The sequence below is a fragment of the Hippocampus zosterae genome, chromosome 2 (assembly GCF_025434085.1).
Source record: "Hippocampus zosterae strain Florida chromosome 2, ASM2543408v3, whole genome shotgun sequence".
NCBI lineage: Eukaryota > Metazoa > Chordata > Actinopteri > Syngnathiformes > Syngnathidae > Hippocampus > Hippocampus zosterae.
In genome coordinates, this window is record NC_067452.1 from 25,562,076 (window position 1) to 25,583,866 (window position 21,791).

At 43.2% G+C, this 21,791-nt stretch overlaps 1 protein-coding gene across 6 annotated transcripts in view; it reads right to left on the reverse strand.

Annotated features, from left to right (window-relative positions):
- LOC127595509 (nck-associated protein 5-like) overlaps positions 1-17,403 on the reverse strand; it is an 81,741-nt gene extending 64,338 nt beyond the window's left edge. For 2 of the 6 annotated variants that reach the window (XM_052057064.1, XM_052057063.1), the window contains exons 1-2: positions 17,221-17,400; positions 12,773-12,869 (exon numbers count right to left, since the gene is read on the reverse strand). In XM_052057064.1, the coding sequence (XP_051913024.1) occupies positions 12,773-12,869; positions 17,221-17,252 (129 nt within the window). In that variant the 5' untranslated portion in view covers positions 17,253-17,400. Of the gene's footprint in view, positions 1-3,404; positions 3,616-5,941; positions 6,105-12,772; positions 12,870-17,220 lie in introns of those variants that run through there. The other 4 variants (XM_052057074.1, XM_052057067.1, XM_052057069.1 and 1 more) reach the window with 4 other exon arrangements.
- Positions 17,404-21,791: the final 4,388 nt, after the last annotated feature.

Here is a 21,791-nt window from a genome sequence, read left to right on the forward strand (position 1 = left end):
TGTGATTGTCTGTTGAAGTTATTGGTATATCATGCCAGCTGGGACAGGCTCCAGCTCACCCTTGACCCTAATGAAGTGCTGTAAAAAAATGATGGATGGACCTTTGTGGTTATTGCCAAACAGTTATTACAGGCCAAGGTGACAAGCAGTTGCAGCAACAATCAGTACTCCAAGCATATCTTCTTGCAGGGCACTTCCCAACTGAGCTTGATCTTAGCCCGTGTCTTTTTACGCCTAAGTCTGATTGATTGCCTAAGCCCTTTTATGCGCCAAGCTTGTCGACCCAGGTGTCGGGCAGATGGTGTGGCTGCTCTCAAATATTCATATCATCTCCTACTTCACCAAGCTCCTTGCCTTGGAATCAAAGAGTGCTCATTTAAGCTGCCACAACCTGGAACAATTGAGCATGCGATGCTGTGTTTTACCTTGACCACCTGTGCGTTTCCTGTCCCGGCTGACAATGCTGGAGACGCTACAGTTGTGAGATTGCTTCGGGAGTAATATACAAATAGCAATGAGAAAGAGATGGGTTGTGGTGACCTAAGACCCCAGCGACAGGCTTGAGTACAACGATTAATCCCGGGGTCATGAATGATTTGTCATCCTTTCGCTGCAGACGGTGGGGGAGGCTGCAGCCCCCAGGTGTGCGCGGGCCAGCGCCAAAAGGTTTCGGCTTGAATGGCTGCTGTAAATCCATCCCTCCCCTAACCTCAAGGTCTAACTGTAAATAACCTATCCTCAGTCAGCTTTCTATGTTGAATAATACACGCATTGGTTTACATCCTTTGACGCACATTTGGCAATGTTCTTTTGTCTGAGCATTCCAAATTCAACACGCACACTACATTACAAAGTTTGCACGAATTCAGCAGCATGAACCACTTACATTGCAGTCTTGGAATTCCAATATGAATTCAGAGCCAGACACGTGCCATATTTACACAATTAATAGCACTAAATCCTTGTTATCGTCTCAAGCGCAGTCTTATTTTTAGCAGCTACACCAGTTTTAATGTTTCCAGATGCGTGCTGGTGAGGAATTTGAACACAGGGCTGGTTCTTATTAAACCTCCCAAACGTGGTGACATCAGCAGACTTCTTTTCAACTTGGCAGTGAATCATACTTTTCAGTGAAGTGTCAAAGGTCAATTTTATCGATAATACTGCCTCGTTTATAGAGCCCGCTTTGAGCAGAGAAACTTGATTTCGACATGTTTGCGTTCCAAACTTTCCTAGAGCACCACAATCAGGTAATTACGCCGCTGCTGTGGGAAAATGTTGCAACGCAAGGACCCAAACTTCCTTTGCTTAGGCCAGCTATTTGCTCTTACAATAACAACACTGTTCTATCATTACTACATGTTTACTCAGCTAACGCTTTTATCTGGGGCACCCCCCCCCCCATTGACCCCCCTCACCTCCAGCCCCTTCTAGCAATTTATTCTCCCATTCTCTGACGCCTCTGGAAGCTATTTCTCAAGCGGCACTAGCCAACGGGCTGATTGAAGTGAGGTAGCAGCTTCTTTCGAAGGCTTTACAATAGCTCACCCATCAGATGCCCTCTACCCCTGAATGCATTACCTTCAGCATGAGCTGTTTGCCATGGCATTGTACATCACACACTGGTCCTTTCTGCATTGTTCACTTGTAGGTCACAAGTTGCATCAACCACATGGGGAGTATTATTTGTGGAGGCGGCCAAACACGCACGCCATTCACGACACGGTGAGCTGTGAAACATCCACAGAACAGACGGTAAGGAGGATTTTTCAGTTTGGCCTCAAGCCACATGTATTTTATTGAGGGAAAAGGTTCTGAGACGTGTTGAATTATGTAGGTCATCTTCATCCTTCTTCTCACCTTTAAGCAAAGAGGAGACCTAAGAAACCAGCAAAATTGAGATTTTTTTAAATACATGGTAGTTGACAGCTACTGCAGCTGTAGTACCAGATGGATGTTTGGTCACAGCTTGATAGCCCGTGGGTCCTCAAAATTGTCCCTCATTGACCGCTGTGGCCGTGTAGAAAGACAATCATTGACCACTGACTCTACACAATCAGCTCCTGGGCATCACCCCATCCTACACAGAGCATCCCCCCTAGTCACAAGTGTTCACCTGAGGCCCGGCTCGCCTCATAAAATCCTAATCACCATTCTGGCTACAGCAAGTGAGCACGCCAGGAAATCAAGGAGTGCCACGAGCGCATCACCATAAACATGAGTGATTGAGTCATGAGAGGCACACATCTCATATTGTGTCCTCTGAAACTAACTCCATAAAAATCCACATGGACAATTGTTTCTGGATGCGGATGATATTGATTTTTTTTTCTTCTGTCTTTGACTTCTAGAGCCATCGATTCATCTTGAAAACCAGTTATGGAACTTTGTCAAGTACATTTAGCGTATATCCTTTTACTCCTGTGCTGGGCAAGTGTACTTGGAAGATGTAATGAACCGTCACACACGTTAATGAAGCTTCACTGCGGTGAAGCTACCCCCGAGAAAAATGCAGCAAGCTTAGCTAAAATGAAATGACATAAGTAGCTAAACTACATCACATTGAGATGGTCGCAGATAGAGAGGGGCACTTGCGCCATTGTGGGAGTGAAAACATCCACAGCTGATTTGCTTCCAGGCCAATGGAAGCCATTTAAAATTCAGCACAGGTGAGGTGCACGGTCTACATTGCAGAGCATAACGGACTCACTGGAGTCCATGCAGGAGATTGGCATGTTAAGCTACGAGTATAAGGAATTGAAGAAGATCTCCACTTGTGGATGCTGTGAAGTGGGCTGCCGTCACGTGAGCACTCGGAGCCCGCTTTTCACCCCATATCATGTGTCCGTGTGTGACAAACCCACCCTGGGGTTGAGTTAGGGTTAAGGTTAGGTCATCCTAACACAAAACCTTTGAGGATTTTCCATTTATACATTGTCCAGGCCGGGCATCAACAAGATGAGAGGTAACTAACGTCACATCAAAGGAAGAGATTCGTACAAAGTTTAAAACCGCCTGGGGAATGTTGCAACAGCACTAGGATCATAAAAGTAGCTTCATTATTAAGAGAGTGATTTGATTCAGAACAGCAACATGTCGACCAAACTACAAAAAATATATATTGTTAAACTAGTAACACAATTCGAGCTTAAAACAGTTTAAATATCTCATGTATTTAATTTTTTATACAATTGCTTCTCAAGTATCAATCGAATGTGTTTTCCTAGCCAGAAATATTGCATTCAGTGTTGTATATCCATGGATTTTCCTGTAATCATTAAAAGAGTCTGCTTTTGATTTTGTTTTACTACTTGCTGTAACCACATTGTAATGATTCCTTTAAAGTACAACTGCAGTTTTGGGAGCATATTTACAAAAACTAACATGTCAAAATGATTTCTTACCTGTAAGTGAGATGGAAAATTAGGAGATCAATGTCATGAAGGGAGAGAAGCAGGTTCTCCGCAACACCTTGTTACATGGCAAAGGCGGCACCACTTGAGTCAAGACAGACGTCTCAGTTTATGATGTCTCAGTCCTGCTGCTTAGCATAAAAGCACTTTAGCGAGAAATTAAGGGAGCGGTGCCTGCTATGAAAATAACTGCTTTGAAAGACGCCAGACAGGATTTTAACCATTGCACAATGCGACATACAGGCCAACTCTGCACAGGCTCAATCATAAACATGCAAATGTGCACTGTGTGACACATCCTGCAGCCACGCGGGCAGGTGATTTCCTGCGCACAATACCGCCCAGTGTGAGCCTTCAAGAAAGGCTCTCTCCATCGTTTTGGATTGTGCAAATGACCCTTTGAAGCTGTCAACAATGAAAAAGTATACAAGCCCCAGGGACGCTGGGTCAGGGCTACTACAGGGTCAGCTGGGACACACACACACTTATACAGTGAGCAAACAGTCAATGCTCCAAACTCCAGGGATGCTAAAGCACAGCCTGTGTGCTTCATGCATATTTACGCTGCTTGTGTATCGTTTGTCATCACACATGTCCTACTGAGTGTCAAAGGTTACAATATGGCTAAAAATCATGAAGGTATTCATTTGTGTATGACCACAAGTAGCTGACACGTGAGAAGCACATGCAGTCATCACAAAATAATTCTTATTGCAACTAACTTTATTTATCCATCAGCTTTAATGGTTCCTCTTGAAACTGCCTATAACAAAGCTGACACTTTTACAAGCAGCGTTGCACAACCATGGCACTACACTCACCCATCATGGCCTCAATATTTGGGAAGTGTGTCTGTGTGCTGGCCTGCCAGCTAATCTATGCAAAGCTCTAAAGCAGAAACACAGTGTGTTTAAAGCCAATAAGGCGCTATCAAAACCAGGGCAGAGTTAATTAATCATCTCGGCATCCTTTTCATGGCCCTCCCATGACTGACCCAAGGGTGTGTGTGTGTGTTTGTGTGTGTGTGTGTGTGTGTGCGCGTGTGTGCGCATGTGTGCGTGTGAATGTGTGTGTGTGTGTGCGCGCCGCATGCACGCACGTGTGCATGTTGGGTAGCAGCAGGGTGCTGCAGCTTGCAGCTGGGGGATATTTGCATAGAGTTATAGGGGGTAGCAGATTGCAATGTAATCCTCAAGATACTTCTAATTTGTCAAAATACAAAAAATGAGCACCATTGTATCCCATGCAAAATCTGATTTACTGGATAACTGTCAATAGCGAGTATAAATCATGGCAATTTCATATTTACACTTTCTTGCTTCTATGATTTTAGGACTTTATGACTACAGATTACCAGTAATCAAAACAACCTTTAATATTATTTGTACAGAGCCTGTTGATGCCAAAGGGGTCATCCTGTTACTTTTTTTTTCCATTTTGCAAGCCAGCTGAAAATGAGGAAAAGTAAGCTTGCTCGCTAAGATGCACATGGAGGACATACTGTAAATAGCTGCGATCACATGCACCATCAGTGTATGGATAGCTTTCATTGGATTGCCAGTATAAGCAAGAGGAAAATGGCGCCGGAGGCCCAACAAAGCTTCATTTTGAGCCAAACTCCCGAGAAACACATGAGTGACGATACTAATGCTTGGGATGTGTGTTGCACCATTTAAGTATTTCAAGTTCAGTGGGTCAGTGTGAATGTGTGAGGAGGTTTGAGTTGGGATTTGGAGTTGAGGGGGTGGGGGATGCTGGTTTTCTCTGGAGGTAATCTGGGCATGACAGTGAAATAGGATGGAAACATTCAATCATGCATCACAAGGCTCGCCAATTCCTGGCTTTTTGTCTCGCTCCTTCTCTTTTCACGAGCCATTAGTCACTATTCAGTTTCTGTTAATGTAATTAGACATAAGATATATGGCGTTACAGAGCTCGGCAGAGACTTATAGGATGTCAGAATGAATGCAATACTACAATCCACCTCTTGCACAAAGAGAAATGAAGCACAGAAATTCCTCTCACTCACCCCATCCCCTCAAAAAAGATCAGGTGCCACACTTCTTTTTTTTTCAACATCCTGTCACAATGTTCGTGACAGTCCACGCTGCTTGTGAAGACGCACAATCCAGCAGCATGGTAGAGATATGGCGCAAGTAAGGATGTGGGGCGTAATTAGTTGCATCACAGCTTGTCTGCAAGTGACCTACATTTTTTTTCTACACAGATATGGTTCCCTATGCGCACAGGGCACGCACCATGGGTAAGATCGCATAACTTCACATAGAAATATTGGAATGTCACTGATAGTAGCCGAACCATAAACTTGCATGTGCACTTGCTTATCCATCCTCGAGCTCCCCACAAAAAAAATCATCATCCTCTATCCTCCAGCAATTCGCGTCTGGCCAAATGTACGGTAGGTAGTTGTAAATTTGCCCTGACTGGAGAGCACCCTGATTATATGGCAGCCCCAAACACTGCCCCAGTTTCTTCTTCCACAGACGGGATGGAGGGATGACACTCACCGCCAGTTGTTCAAGCACGGGAACATTCCTAATCCTATGGACGGAACGATCGGCAACGTGGCTCATCCTCGCTCATCCTCGCTCCTGTCTGCCACTTGCCTGCTGCCTCTTCTTCCACCTCATTCTCCACTTCTGACCCAGCTGAGTCTCAGCTGCTGTATGCCTCTGTGTGTGGATGTGTGTTTTGTGGTGTGTTCGTGTGTGTCTGTGTGTGTTGTCGCAGGCAGTTAAGTGTCTTGTCTGAAATGTTGTCTGTCCCCAACGAGGCCACATCAGCTCTATTCAATATTTAATCCTCCTCGTGAGTGAGCTTTAAGTGTGTTCATGTTTCAAATGCAGTGAGTGACAACACTTTTCATTTTCAATCAAATTGGATGAACCCCTGGATTTGCCTCTTGCAGCTCCACAATGCAGCTCGTGAAAAAAAACAGCGAAACTTCAAGTTATGAACCTCATTGGTTCTGAGATCCCGTTTCTAACTTGAAACGTTCTTAAACCAGGTAATGTTTGCCATTTAAATTAATGGAAATATAATGAATCGGTTCAAGGCCCAAAACCAAGTTATATTTAGGAACAATTTTTTTCACCAGTGTACGGTTAGAAATAAATAAAAATGCAATAAAGAAATAAGTGAAAATATTATGAAACTTTTATAATGAAATAAATGATTCTATTGCTCATTACTTTGGCATACGGATCGAGAGAAACACTTTTTCTGTTAAAAAAAAAAAAAATCCAAAACTGGATTGTCCAAGATGAATTTGCTCCGGATTCCTTCCGACCATTTTTTAAATCATGTTTTTGATGACCTCGCTCACGCTATTACTTTCTATTTCCAGAAGGCAGCACTGTGATGAAAATGTGACTGCCTCTGGCATCTGTGATCGAGTAAATGCATTTTTTTTATGCTTCATGACTGAATATATTGTAGGCGGGTGGGACAACATTCATGGATGGCTATTTTTGGCGTAATTCCACCAATATCAACCATAATTAAAGAGGTGTGACATTTAATAAATAGCATACATACTGTAGGTAGTTTCTGTAAAAAAAAATATGAATATATTTTCAGACTTCTTTTAGTCTACCTCAACATCATTACTGATTGATTGATTGAAAGAGGATGCAAGACTTCTGCCTACAGATGCAAATATTTTTGCCTTGTGCTGCAGAAGGATAAATCCGGTTTTCAGTTTACAGCAAAGCGCTACGCAAATTGCCAATTGCCTACATGGTGTAAGAAGTGGCACAACATATATACATCCGCTGATTCCTGCCAAGACCGTTTGTACACTGAAATTAGTGTGCAAATACAAGTTGTTGTTTTTTCTTTGAAAGTTTTATTCAGACTCAAACTTCCGCTGTACACAGAATATGCCGGGGTCACTTAAGAAGAAAAAGTGGGAACCTTATCTGTGTACATCAAATAGTACATAAACTGGGTCTGAATGGTTCATTCTCTATATTTCTCAAACAAATTATAGAAACACTGACAACAGCACTTTTTAAGTCTATGTTCGTTTAAAACCAGGCTCATCTGGAACTGCCTTTACTTACTAAGTGGGCTTTCATCCTGAATTATTAGACTGCTGTCTGCCAGAGAGCATATAACCTGTTGGCTGTGGCGATGATTCATGTGAGCCGAGAGGCAGGTAGTGTTTTGCTCATGTGACGAGACGAGCCGAACAAAATTTATGACATAAGCGGCATGGTTAGGAGTTCTTCAGTCGAGCTATGTGAAGCTGCAGGTTTGCAATCTTAACGACACACATTCCTGAAAGTTAATTGTTTTCAGCTAAGCAGGGTCCACCCATCTTGTTTATGAAATAGATTGCATTGTATATGTGTGAATCTCAGAGATTGGTGTCTATGTAAAATGTCATTTTATGCACTTGTGCAATAGTTCATCATGGAAATGCGTGTCAGCTATAAATAAAGTTTCTTATGATGCAAGATCATCTCATAATGACCATCTCACTATTTTGGTTAGAGATGCTACGCTGGCTCACCAGCACACATTCATTCATCAAGTAAAGAGAAAGAAATGAATGAATGAAACTTCACACACACACACACACACACACACACACACACACACACACACACACACACACGTCCCTCACTGACAGACACCGACTCATTTACATACTATAAACAAACACAATTTTGGTTGGAGACTTGCTGCCACCACAGCACCATTGGGACATTAATCGTCCTTCTGAAAAGAGGAAATGTTTCTTAAAAACTGTGCCAGTCTCTGCTCCCTTAATTTCCCAGTGGGGATAAATACATTTTTCTGAAGTTTTCTAAATGAAGAATATAATCTGGATAACTGGCCAATCAATCTGCAGCGAACAAAGGAGGCTGTCACCGGAAGCAGACATTGACGAGGACGGAGAAGTGTCCAAATGATTGCACTTCCTAACTAATTTGTAGACACGGAAGCAGAAAAGATAAGAGACTAATGATAACAGAAGCTCAACTTTGGTGACTTTCAGTGAGCATTTTTATTGAGGCGAAACACGCAACCTGTAATACGGGTCAGAGATTTCAGTGCCAGGCAGAGGACTGGGTTCAAGTGCATGTGTGCCAAGTTGGGAAGAAAACAGGTCAGTCGTGGTGACAGAGAATCCAGCAAGCTGGAAATTGATGCTGCTACTCAGGCTCAGGATTTAAAGCGTGAGTGACATTTTCCCTATCCAAGTTGTACAGGCAGACCCATTCTAACCGGCTACTCCAGAATCAAGTGGCAGCAGTCAATTCCAGAGTTGGGTCGGGCCAGTAATGAGTTTGAAAACAGGGTCTGAGAAAACAATTGTTCCTGAATGACTCCTTTTCATGTCAGTTTAAAACTCTCTGACAGTGTGGGGACCAATAGGATCTCAACGAGTATTTCTATTGCCAATTCACTCGCCTCCTTGGTTTAGTTTCCAGTCTGCATTAGAGCTAATTATAAGCTATTTTTACTGCTACTCTTTCATAATTGAAAACTGATATAAAAGTATGGGAGTGAATATTTTTTTTTTGGAAGATATTGGAGTAATACGGAGCTCTTGTGATTACTAACTTCCCCTATCCTCCTGCATAGTGTTTTCACTTTTGCCTCTTGTTATCGGCACACATCAGACTCTAGCAAAGACAAAACAAGTGCAGCTGACAGCGCAAGCTAGGACGTCCACCATTTTGACCAACCCCAGACAGGCTGATGACTTCACGCTTTGAAGAAATACATTCGTCACTGCAACATTGGCGAGAGCGCACGAGGTTATTTTGGTTAGTCATTTTCAATGGAGCGCATGACCTCTCATATAAGCATTCACCTGGGCCATGGTTCTTCTTTCTTTCGCCCTCTTGTTTTTTTCGTTGTTTTTTTTACTAAATAATTCAGGGGACTGTTATAATTATGTGCAATAAACTTAAAAATCCATGAGTGCAGGTGTATATCAAAATGATTGGTTTATGTGTCCTTGCTTGAACCTCACATCATACAGCAAGATTTTTGTGGAACTGTTTTGCTTTATTTGATCAATCCAGTAAAAATAACAAGCAAAATGAACAAAGTGATGAATAAATAATTCCATCATCAACTGCATGTGGAAATTGCAAGGGCAAGAGGCATAATTTCAAAGCATTTATTTTTGAGAGCAAGATTGTACAACAGCTACGCAGCATATTTTCATGCTCAAAAAAGCAATTTAATTGTAGTGCACATTGTAGTGAGTGGGGGCAGGAGGGGGATTTGATCTTGTTGCCATTTGATTCATCCTGCGATTCAACCCCCAAAACATGGTACAGTCCAACCCATCTAATCCGAACATTTGCTGTCATCCTCCACGAGGAAGAAAAAAATTAACTCATTTCATTTTTACGGTTTGAAGCACAACAGATGCAAATCTAATTAAGATGGATAAAGGTGGGCTTCTCTATTATGTGTATGAGTGAGTGTGCGGGGTGGTGCTGCATGTAAACTCCATTGTACATGAATGCAACGATGGGACAACTGAACCCCACATATTCAGATTTTGGATCGATAGATTTTTTTGTTAATGCGAGTGAATAACCTGATGAATTCCCAGACTACAAAATATCGCCAAAATGTATCCCACTACAATAGAACTTTTGGCCAAATGAGCCCGTTCCTTGCACGCTTGACCCCCGGCAGCACGTTGTCAGTGACCTGGTTTAAATCTCACTGGCAGCCGCTCACCGTGCACATCCCAGCGTAACGACAAGCGTCTCCACCACAGGCGGATGGCCAGTGATAAAAATAAATAGTGCCGTGAAATCAACCCAGCAACACTGCTCTTATGTAATGCTTTGCCCCAGTTATTCCGTGCCCACACTGGGTCCTTCCCAAGCTGCGCAACCTGATTCAGCTTAGCCAATGCGCCCAGCCTTGTTCCTGCCAAAAGGAAGCCAGCAGCGTGGTGAAACACATCAGTAAAATGTAGATACCGCTGACTCAGAGTCCACTCCCTTCATACCTTCCCCAAACACAAAGACTCAAAGTTAATTGTGAATTTAGCCTAAAGCTTTGAGGAAGCCGAGGGCTGGATGCATTCTTGAAGAGGGAGGTGTTCCAAACTCGTGTAGCCCACGTCAATACTCCTCCGCATGAGAGCAGTATCTCAGGTACGTGACATGCGACTTTTTGGAACCGCCCAGCTGGATGAAGATCTTCCAAAACTCTGTCATCTGTCTTTGCCCACCTCCGCTCTTCTCAATGGAATCAGTGTGTGTACTACTGTTTCATTATGTGTGTTTCTTTTGTTATTTTTATATTCTAGTGTGGCATTTAAGGTACAATTATGTCCATAAATAAGGTCGGTATCGCTTTTCCGAAATTGTCAGCCTTGACTGGCTGAAATGGCCCCATGGTTAGTGGTCACTGGCCTGTCTCAAGGTTTTTACCTTGCATTAGGGAGGAAATGTGTATAAAAGTTATTTTATGCGGTGTCATCGGGATTTTGCGAGGCTGGACAGTTTCACTGAGGCCAAAGTGTTTGAAACAGTGAAAGCAAGTCCTTGTGTTCGCTACACCTTCAATCTGACCCAGACCTGTCCCCCATTTAAACCTGACCCTGTCCCAGCTATTTTTTAACATGTTACAGGCATCCATCCACCCATCCATCTTCTTATCCGCTTACCCTGACTAGGGTCTTGGGTGTGCTGGAGCCTATCCTAGCCGTCTTTGGGCAGTAGGTGTGGTACACCCTGAACCGGTTGCCAGAAAATCACAGGGCATAGACGAACAACCATCTGCGCTCACACCCACACCTAGGGCCAATCTGGAGTGTTCCATGAACCTGCCATGCATGTTTTTGGAATGTGGGAAGAAACCGGAGTACCCGGAGAAAACCCACACAGGCACAGGGAGAACATGCAAACCCCACACAGGAAGGCCGTAGCTGGGATCGAACCCACGACCTCTGCACTGTGAGGTCGACCAGTTTGAACATAAAATATTTTGTCTTTGTAGTGTATTCAGGTGAAAAGGGGTTGAAGAGGATTCACACATCAATGGATTTGGGATTGTAGATGGTTGGCGTGTACTGATTGTAGGTAATATGTTACTGCTTATTGACGAGGGGATAGGAAATAATAAATCCAGTGTTCCAGTATCCTCCACTGACACAACGACGCAAAACGCTGATTCATATTTCCTGCGTAGCAATGACTCTCATATGCACATGTGAGTCGGTGGGAGTGTGTATGGCTAGGGCTGCGAGGAGGGTTGGGTTATATGTGACACAATATAGTGCTTGGCTGCACTTGACATTTCAAAGAGGCACTCGCAAAAAGATTCACCTTCAGTTAACCTCTGGCAACAGTAAGTTTCCACCCCTGATAAATGCTCGCCAATCATCCGGCCACGACTCTGCTGTGCTTCCCAAACCTAGCACGTGTGTGCATGGTGTCATACCACGCGAGGGTTTTAATGACTGAAAGACTTGGCGCAATAGGACATGTGACAAAACTGAGGTGAACGCTCCACTGGAGTCATTTCTGTCCATTAAACTCGTATGAATCTTTAAAGGCTTTTACTTATACTTGTGTAAAGTGACGTGTTGCGCCTTTAGTACACGGGGCTCCAAATCCATCTCTTAATACTACCACTATCATGTTGCAATGACAGAAATCATCAATACCATACAAAAGAAAATATTACAGCACACATCTGCTGTGTACATCATCCAGCGTGGCTAGAAACCAACGTTGATCTCATAACATGACCAAACATTATACATTGAAATAAAAATACATCATATTCACCAGAAATGCTTATTATTAAATGTACAGTATTGATGTGGATCACAACAGTTTTTTCCCGTCGAACAGTTTTGCTCTGACCAACCGATCAGCGGCCAAATAAATGCTGATGCTGTGAGGACCCAACTGAAATCTGATCCAATCGCAAATCCAGTTTGAATTATGTGGCGGAGCACTACCGATTCTGAGGATCCTTACAGATTAGATTGAAGTGTTTACAACACATGGTTGCAACACACAGAGGTCTATCTAAATGGACAAACAGATCTAACCTCCCCGTTCATGTAGTCAAAGCAGTGCAGCCAAGAGAAATGTTATGACATCAAGATGATAAACTATTTGGAATACAATTTCATGCAGCAAATTAGAAATAAGAATTTAGGTTGTAAATCAGTGCTTCTGATGCTGCTTCAGAGAAGGCCATGCTGGCTCTGACTCCCCACATGGAAAAATGATATTTTCCCCAGAGACTGACTAAGCATGAGACATATTTGCATGCACGTTGAGCGCCTCCTGAACCTTAAGTTCGAGTCACAAGAAGAGTAAATTTATATTTCTTACCAGTGGGCCCGGGGAAAATCCCTTTATTTGCTTGTTACTCTCCACATGTCTGCTGAAGGTTCCTTCGTCCGGCAGTGTCTCATTCACCTGGGACGCTCTACAGAGAGGGGAAGGGGTGGGGAGAGAGTCATCACCTTGCGTCCAGCAGCGTCACTCTTGTTCAAGTTTTCACCTTCTACACAAGATCAGAGTCCAAGTTCCCTCCCATTTTCCCCCGGCTTCGCAAAGCTAGATCTACCCACCCCTTCCACCCACCCTGAGCCCTTTGTTTTTCTAGGCCTCTCCAAACAGCGCTGGGAACCAGTTCGACCTGGCTAAGGCCACAGCCGAAGATAAACACTTCACTTTATGCACACTACTCCTGTACAAAGAGACCCGGCCATTGCTGGCCAAAGAGGAGTCACCACACTTCCTCACTGGCAAGGGAAGGGTCAAAGGTCAGCTGATGGATGTCCCGAGGGCAAAGGCCTTAACAATATGACCTCGAATCTGCTTAGCAAATTCTAATATACCTGGTAATTAAATGAATATAAGCATGATTATAAGCATCCAAAAAGGCTTAAGATCATGTCATTAGTGTGTCCCTGTGTGGCAGGAGCTTCGTCTACGTGTTCTGCGAGGCCTCCACTGCGTCAGTGCACTTGTCAAACATCCTCACACATCATGACACATCCTGTTCTGTGTCACACCACCAAATCCAAAATGATCGACGTGATGCCTCAGTACACGACGATGCGTTTTCAAACCCGTTGCCCCATTTCTAAATGTCCACGGGCGGTCTGTGGAAGCCAACTAATCAGTGAACAGGATGTGAGACATGCAGCCTTTCAAGACTAACTACACATTGTAGCATGATTACAGTACATGTTTAAAGCTTAGATTTCATATAAATGAAACAGCCTGCAGCTTCTGCAGTTATTGCAGAGAAAGTAGATGTGTGTGTGTGTGTGTGTGTGTGTGTGTGTGTGTGTGTGTGTGTGTGTGTGTGTGTGTGTGTGTGTGTGTGTGTGTGTGTGTGTGTGTGTGTGTGTGTGTGTGTGTGTGTGTGTGTGTGTGTGTGCGCGCATGCGTTGTCGTGGTGTTGGGGGCAGCAGTGTCGTGGGAAATTGAGATCAAAAGGTGTCAGCACTGCACCTGATTGCGCTGACCTGACGCCGAGAGAATGGCGCCTTTTTCATCATGGCACTGGAAATGGCTAGGAGGAGGTTGCGTACTAATCGGAAGTGATAAGTAAACACATGAATGTGTTCGATCAGATAAGGGAGCTGATAAAAAGAAAACTCATAATATTACATCCTTTGTTGAACAAACCAAACAGTGATTTGTTTCCGCTCTACTGGCCAGTTGGATTTTGAATGTGCAACTAGTTTAGCGACACAGAACTTGGAGGGAATTCCAGTTTCAATAAAAATAGAAACTCTCTCTCTCTCTCTCTCTCTCTCTCTCTCTCTCTCTCTCTCTCTCTCTCTCTCTCTCTCTCTCTCTCTCTCTCTCTCTCTCTCTCTCTGGCAAAGGGAGAGTTCTGCAGTTTTTTATTGCGTTATTCGGGACTGTCCTCCCTCCCTCCTGATTTCCTGTGATTTACACCTAAAGCAATTACTGGTATGTTAAAGCGGTCTGGCGCTGACCTCCGCAGAGTGACACGTGTCGACGCCTACAGCGTGCGCAGCCCCCAGCCGGTCATCCAGTCAGTCGGCGGTGTGGAAAGGAGGCAATCAAAGGAGGCCAGGAGGACGCTGACATCTGGGAGTCTTTGTGCTGGAAGCCTAATTAGATACCAGGATGATGGGCAGTAGTTTGTGTGTCAGTGTGTGTGCGTGTGTGTTAAATGTTGGTAGAGGGGTCTCTCTTTTTTCTTTTTTCTAAACATCTGCTGCAGGAACGAGGGGGGAGCCCCAGACAGCTTCAACAAAACCACGAGGATAATGTGAAGGGATAACAGCTTAATGAGAACACTTAGGACCATGGAGCGCTTGCTTCTCTGAAACAAACCGTGAGCCTTGTGGATAAATAGCAATGAGGCCATGAATATGGATTGTCATGCCTCGGATACTGTCCTTCTGTAAACGATTCATTTTCGCGCTTTTTGTTGGTATCATTTTCTTTATGATACAGTCGGTGTCGCGGATTGCACCTTCTGTCAGGGCCACAAAAGTGGATGTGATCTGAACATGACGATGCTTTTCATGTTTAAACACGAATCAAATGGCTCACAACCACCAATGACATTCATGTTTGGATAGTTGTTTGCTTGTCCTGGGCTTTAGTTTGGTTTACGCAAACAGATCACATGTTAAAATGACCATCTGCATGGGGGATGCCAGGCCAGAGTGTTGGGGGCCAGGGGGGTCCCAGAGCTAGCACTTAAATCTTCACACCACTTTGAAAAGTTCTTGACGAAGAGGCCAAATAATTATTGGTGAAAGAAAAGACAGCTATGCCAGGAATTGAATGGTAGAGTTATCCAATTTCAGAACAGGATTAATTGTGCCATTGACAGGTCAGCCCAAGTATCCGGACTGTTTTATTCCACACTGTGAAACGCGAATGACTGCAACGATAATCCATTGGACATCTTTGCCATCTACATGGGGTTGGAGGTGGGGGGGTTATGTGGGAGGGGACCCAGAAATGATGCATGGGGGTTAGGCTATTACTTTCCATTCATTGAGTGGGTGACATAGGGTTTAATGTGGAGAGAGAGGCATCCCATCTGCAGTAGCACAGATGGTCCACGCTGATGGGATGTTTCGGGTCCCTCTGCTGGCCGACCCGACTGAGCCTGCTGGATCTGACTTGGATTTACGGGGCCTCCAACAAATTAAAGCTTAAAAAATGTGTGTGGATGATTTTTTCTAACATTTTATTTTCTGAGAGCAACCCATTGGTTATGCTGGATGTTAGCTCTGCATTTTACCAATAAAGCGCTTGTAGCACGCCTCTGCACAGAGGGAACTTTAATTACATTTTCGTATGGAGTGAAAAGTGGGCCTCACTGTACTAAAACTGCTGAGGTCGATGAGCTGACTCATTTCTAGTGGCACTCACATGTCTTTCATGATCCTGCTTTCCAGACTTGCAGTACAAGGTTGAGAGATTAAAACACCTTCTTTGCATAATGACAAGTGCTTCCAAACAATTTTCATGGCTATTAATGTCTGGGTGTGTCAACCATCAAAGTCAAACCACTTTGCACACAGTCGTTATACTGTATTATTACTTCATTTGGAAAATTAACAATAGACTTTGTAGTCAGAGGTGCAGCAACGACTCAGCAACTTTGAAACTGTAAGAACCGAGCAGACTCTAAGGTGTGATAATGAACAAACAAGGAGATGTGGGTGTGATAATAGATAAACCAGAAAATATACTATAGATGATGACTGCGCACCAAGTCAGGGGTAATAAATTAACTATGCCAGGTGACATGGGTGAGATATTATTTGACCAAGATGGTACAGTTAGTATTATGAAACAAACACGTGGCTGACTGCCGAACACCTGAAAAAATAATAATACTAAAAATAAAAAATAGATATACTACATGAAAGCAAAGACACTGGATAGACCTTTACAGATACACCTTTGAATCGCCAGCACTAAGACTAATCATTGTGCTCCTTCATCAAACCAAAAAGCTCAACTCTCTCTCTCTCTGTCAACTTTGTTTGGATTACATCATCAATATCTCAATATTAGTTTATGGCTGAAGCTCTTCAAATACAACCCACGATGTACTTAATCAGCGCCCGGAGGCCCGACTAAGATGACTGACTGAACCAATTTCCTGGGCAAATATCCCTCAAAGAAACAAAGATCATCTGCTCCCAAGAACGTGTTAAGTACATGCTGTTCAGTCAGCAGCAAACAGATTAAGTTGAGACTTTGAGAGGAGAAGGAGCAATTGAAAACACAGCCGAGCAACGCGACTATGATCCTGCTTCAAGTTCGAAAATATACTGCTAGGGTCCAGACAGGATGAAGAGGGACTTTTCCGTACAGCTTCTGGTTGGCATGAGGGCATCAAGTGGAGAAAACTTGAACTGAACATGATTCAAGCAGATGTCTTTTGAGAGCTGGAGAAACAACAGCACAGCATATGCCTCTCACTGGATCAGTCAGGAAGAAATTGGGGTCCGAGTGGGGAATGTGACGTTAAAAAACTACCAAGGCCATAGCGCAGAGATGGAGTGCTGAGAAATGGAATCGGCATTAGTTGAAGAAACGCAACTAGATAGTTGGACAGCAGGCCAGAACAGGCATTTCTTATTTCATTGCTTAACTTTAAAAAAAAAAAAAAAAGGAGGGGATGTTGAAGCCAGGCGTTATTTGTCAAGACATTCATTCAAACTTAAGCCAAAAGGATGCATGACGCATACTTAGAAAGCATTAAACATGTTTCTACTCACAGAAAGCCGGAATGCAAACTAGCTGGAATGCAAACTTACTCTGCGCCGGCGGGCTGGTTGGATGCCTGCATCTCTGGAACTCCCTTTTGCCCTCGGTAGTGTTTGGGTTCGAAAGACGGAGCGATGAGGTGGAATTTCCTTTGATGGCAGCTGAAAACATGCTGCAGCAAATTCTCCAGGAAGCGTTGCAGGGCTGTAGGGTTGTCTGCAGCAACACCCAATGAGACTTGTAAATACACACCGGGAGGGCGGGCTGGGGCGGGAGAAGAGTGAGGAGAACTTCCACATGACATCACCAGCAGCTGTTGACAACTCTGTGTTGATGAACTCCAGCGTGGTCGAGGTACACCGCAGAGTGACAGATTCAGCGCACGTTTGCCAGCGTGAGCTTTTTCTTTTTTCTTTTTTGGTAAACAAACACACAAAAGCATTAGGCCTACTACAGTATGCTTGGAATTCCTTGACTGGGGGACAATGTGTTTTTCTTTGTGATATGAGCTTTCCTTTTGGGGAGTGCCATGTGTTTACACAGTCTGGGAGCTGCTGAGCTGTTTTCCTGACTCACATGGCTGCCGCTGTTGCATTCCTCAAGCGTGTTGGCTTGGCAGTCTCAGCGTGTCTGTCCTGCATTGCCTTCTCATTTAAATGGACGCACATGACTCCGAGCTTTACTGCCAAGTAGATCTCTTCACGCCGGCCGGGAGCCACCGGAGCTTCGCTTTTCATTGGCTTCTCTGCAGGGTCCCGCATTCCTCTTTGTCATCCACCCGTCACAGCCACAAGGGTGTGCAATGAATCTCATCCCAGATGTTATATTTGGTGTCTTTCAACTTCTCAAAGGATGCACATTAACTTCAAAACAAATTGCATGTTTGTTAATTGTTACTGGATGACAGAGGCAGTTCGCTCTCGGCTGCCCACTGCCAGGCTTGCGCAACCGCGGCGAACAAACGGTCCACTTGAGCCCATCTTTGGCACATTCCACTCAATCATCGACACAGTCACTGTGACCGTGATTCCATTCTCTTGTTGCATTCTTGCCCCCGAAGCTCACTGCATTGTGACAATATTAAGTCAGTGAAGGACACTGGGAAAGATACCATATGAGACTTAGTGGCAGTCAAAAGGTCATCTTTGCAACAACAACAAAATTATGCTCTGTGTCTGAGCTTAGCCGGTGCAAGCGCGCAGTCATGAGCTACGGTCGGCGTTCAATTCCAACTAAATGTCATAAGCTAATTGCATAATAAAGGTTGTATGACATTGACTGGAACGGAGCTTAATCCTGTAGGAGACCAACAACAATACTGACCGTGGTGTTTCCGCTTTGGATCGTCTTCTAACTTGCTCTTTTTAATAACAGCTTTTCTTATGTGGTTTCAACATTTTTTTTACATAACTACATTCCCGACAGAAACCAGAAACATTCAATTTGTGCCGTAAATAATGGGACAATGTTTTAGATGTCTTCCAGGTCAGGTCTGCTTGCTCTGGTCAAGAAACCCAAATCCTCCCTCCAGCAAAATCAGAAGCTGCCCTCTGCATTTGCCCCCTCTCACACTTGCAACCTGATGTTAGAATGAGAAACAACTCATCACTTTGGCTTTGGAGAACTTCTCTTTGAGACCAATCGGGTCAGTTTTGATGGTCGCGGTTCAATCGCCAAAAGCATTTGAAAGTGCAAACTGATCCATGGCACATACAGCAAAATGAAACAATGCAATACAGTTTGGAATGGTTTCCTTATTGGAATCATACCCGCACATGTAAGAAGCACAATGATTCCCCCTTCCCCGCCAAAGAATGGATGATGACAAGCATGCTTTTTCTTGTCTTGATTTTTGCTCTTGCAAACCTGAGTGATAAGTTAGTTTCGTTTTTTTTTTTTTTTGTGATGCGCATGACAATAGGTGTGCAAGGAGGGGTCCATTTTGGAGAGTCCCGAATCTCAACGTGTTATTGTGGTGGTGTTTGCTGGGGGTTTCCGGTTGTATTGTTGATATGGACCAATATCATCCATCACTCAGCGTCCCCTCCCGACTATCCAGCAACAGCTAGTAAAGGGCCCTACGTGGGGATTCCCAAAACATTGTGGTGCCATCATGCCCTCATGTACAAAGTTAAGCCATTGTTGTTTTCATCGATTTGGGCCAAAGCTTGCCATCTTTTGAGATGAGCTTCAGCTCGAGGAACTATCATAGCCTCTTTTTTGACTAACATCGACAAATGTGATTCACGGATGGCATAGTGGTTCATCCGCCTGACTTTGGTGCAGGCACCTTGGGTTTAGTCTTCACTCACTGACGATGTGAAAGGAAGAATTAATGGTTGTCTTTCTCCATGTGACCCGTGAATGGCTGTTGACCAGTTCAGGGTGTAATTTGCATTTTTCCCAACTGAACATGCAAAATATAGAAATGGATGGACGGTTGGATTCATGGATCTACACATGGCCATTATATTGATTTTTTTTTTAATCCCGTGTTCTGGCTTAAAGGCAACAGCAGTCTGCCTTCTGAGAGAAAAGGTGAGAGCTGAGAGAAAGGGTTTTATGCTGATGTCAGCCGCTTTCAAAGAAAAAGATTAAGATGGGAAGATTTACTTTACTGGAGATGTAGCAAGACGAAAAGTAGAAAGAGAGCTCTTTGCAGTCCAACATGTATGACGGCAATAAATCAAGGATGCCGTTTCGGTGTTTCGTCTGCATCCGAAGGGGCTTTTTTTTTTCTTTTTTTAAACTGAGGCTTTTTAAGCGTTGAATGAGACTGGGCATCCTGCCAAATCTTTACCGCATGCCACCTTATTTCAATTGAGTTATGGTCAATGATTTCCTGTCATGGACCAATTTGTGTGTTTTTCTTCACTTTATTGTTCCTTTTAATTTTTTGGGGGGGTGGGGGATTGTGTCACCACAGCACAATACCAGTGAAGCAACGAACAAAAAAGTAGTTAGTTTCTGTAGTGACACGGAGTAGCAATGCAAGAAGAGGGAAGTTTCCCCAGCGAAATGTTTAAAGGTAGCCAATTGGAGACAATGCTGTGATGGAAAAGTAGGTGGAATATATCAGATACATCGGAAAAGAGCATTTCTTGGATTGCTTATTTAAATTTCAATTCACAACATAAGACTTATTGTATTGGAATCAAATACACATTTTTTACAAACTCTAGGTAGCAGTATACATCTATACAATGTGTTTGAGTTTGTTTATTGAACATAAAACATATACAGTAATAATTTGACAGAAAATAAGGTAGATAAAAAAGTAAAAAGAAAGAAATCAGTCTTCATTCAACAGTTATGAGGCATTGTTTTCCCGTTTTCCTTGTACGTATAGTACGCACCATCAATTTTAAATGTAATGTTCAGGAAAAAAAAAAGAATATTGTACTTGAGAAAATCTGGTAAATAGAGTTGAACATAGCAGCTGCTATTCGTCTGGGAAAGCATTCTGCAACAGTTGGAAAGGATATCCTTGTACATGTTTGCATTATATCCACAGTAGAAGCTTCTATTTGTTCAAGATGTCTTAATGATGGTTTCACTGATTACATGTTTTTTTTTAAATGTTCATATCGTGTATCTTCTATCTGACCAAAACAGTTTAAGGGTTCAAAAGTGGTTGCCTGCAGGAACTGTGACGACTTATCTACAATGCGTCGTGTGAGGTTTCACACTCTTTCACAGGGTGCTGTAAATCTAAAGACGTAAGCCATGCGGTCTGGCTCGGGGGTGACCCACATGTGACAAAAAGAAAACAACTTTGGAGGGCTGAGGGAAGAGCTTTGGATGAAGTACTCAGACATAAACGGAGACACAGATGTGATAAGCCACTGTGAATTCTAATCAGATAGTTAATAAAGCAACTAAATATGAAATGTACTAAAGAAAGTACAGTTTGGACAACTCAATACAAGTATATTATTTTGTATTGCAAAGAAGATGCGAACGTTCAGACGTTGACACATTTGTTTCTCTGCCTCCACTACTGGAAACGCTCCTGCTTCCAGAGCTGCAGCTAATTACAGTTGAGGCATGAAAATATATTATTTAGAGTAGTAGTAATACTAATTACAGTTACAAAATATTGCATAGCACTGAATTGGTGCTTTTTAAAAATAACATTCATCTAAATAGTTGTATGCATCAACAGACGGATTATCTCGGTGGTGACTTTGAAAATTAGAATTCATCCAATATAAATGATTCCAAGACACAAATTATATCATTATTGTCAGACAGGATGTTAAATATTCTCAATAGCACTGATGTCCATAATTGAACAGGTAAAATCATGAGGGCATTCTCGGCCGGGGTCAAAATTGACCAAAACATATTAAAAACAAATGAAAAGTATTCAGAATATTCACCCTGAACATAATGTAAATAATTGAGCGAATGGTGCTTAACTGTGTATTTATGCATATACAGACACTCGTGCCTTTATCTGAAACTTCCACTGCTATTGGCTTGTTTGGTGTTGAAACCGACCACGTAAATGCTCTTTCCTCAAACCAGTGGAGCACTAAATGTGTAGACAGCGTCCCCTTGTGGAAGAAAAACAACACATTTTTAGGCTCGAGAGTCCACCACACAAATAATAGCGGAC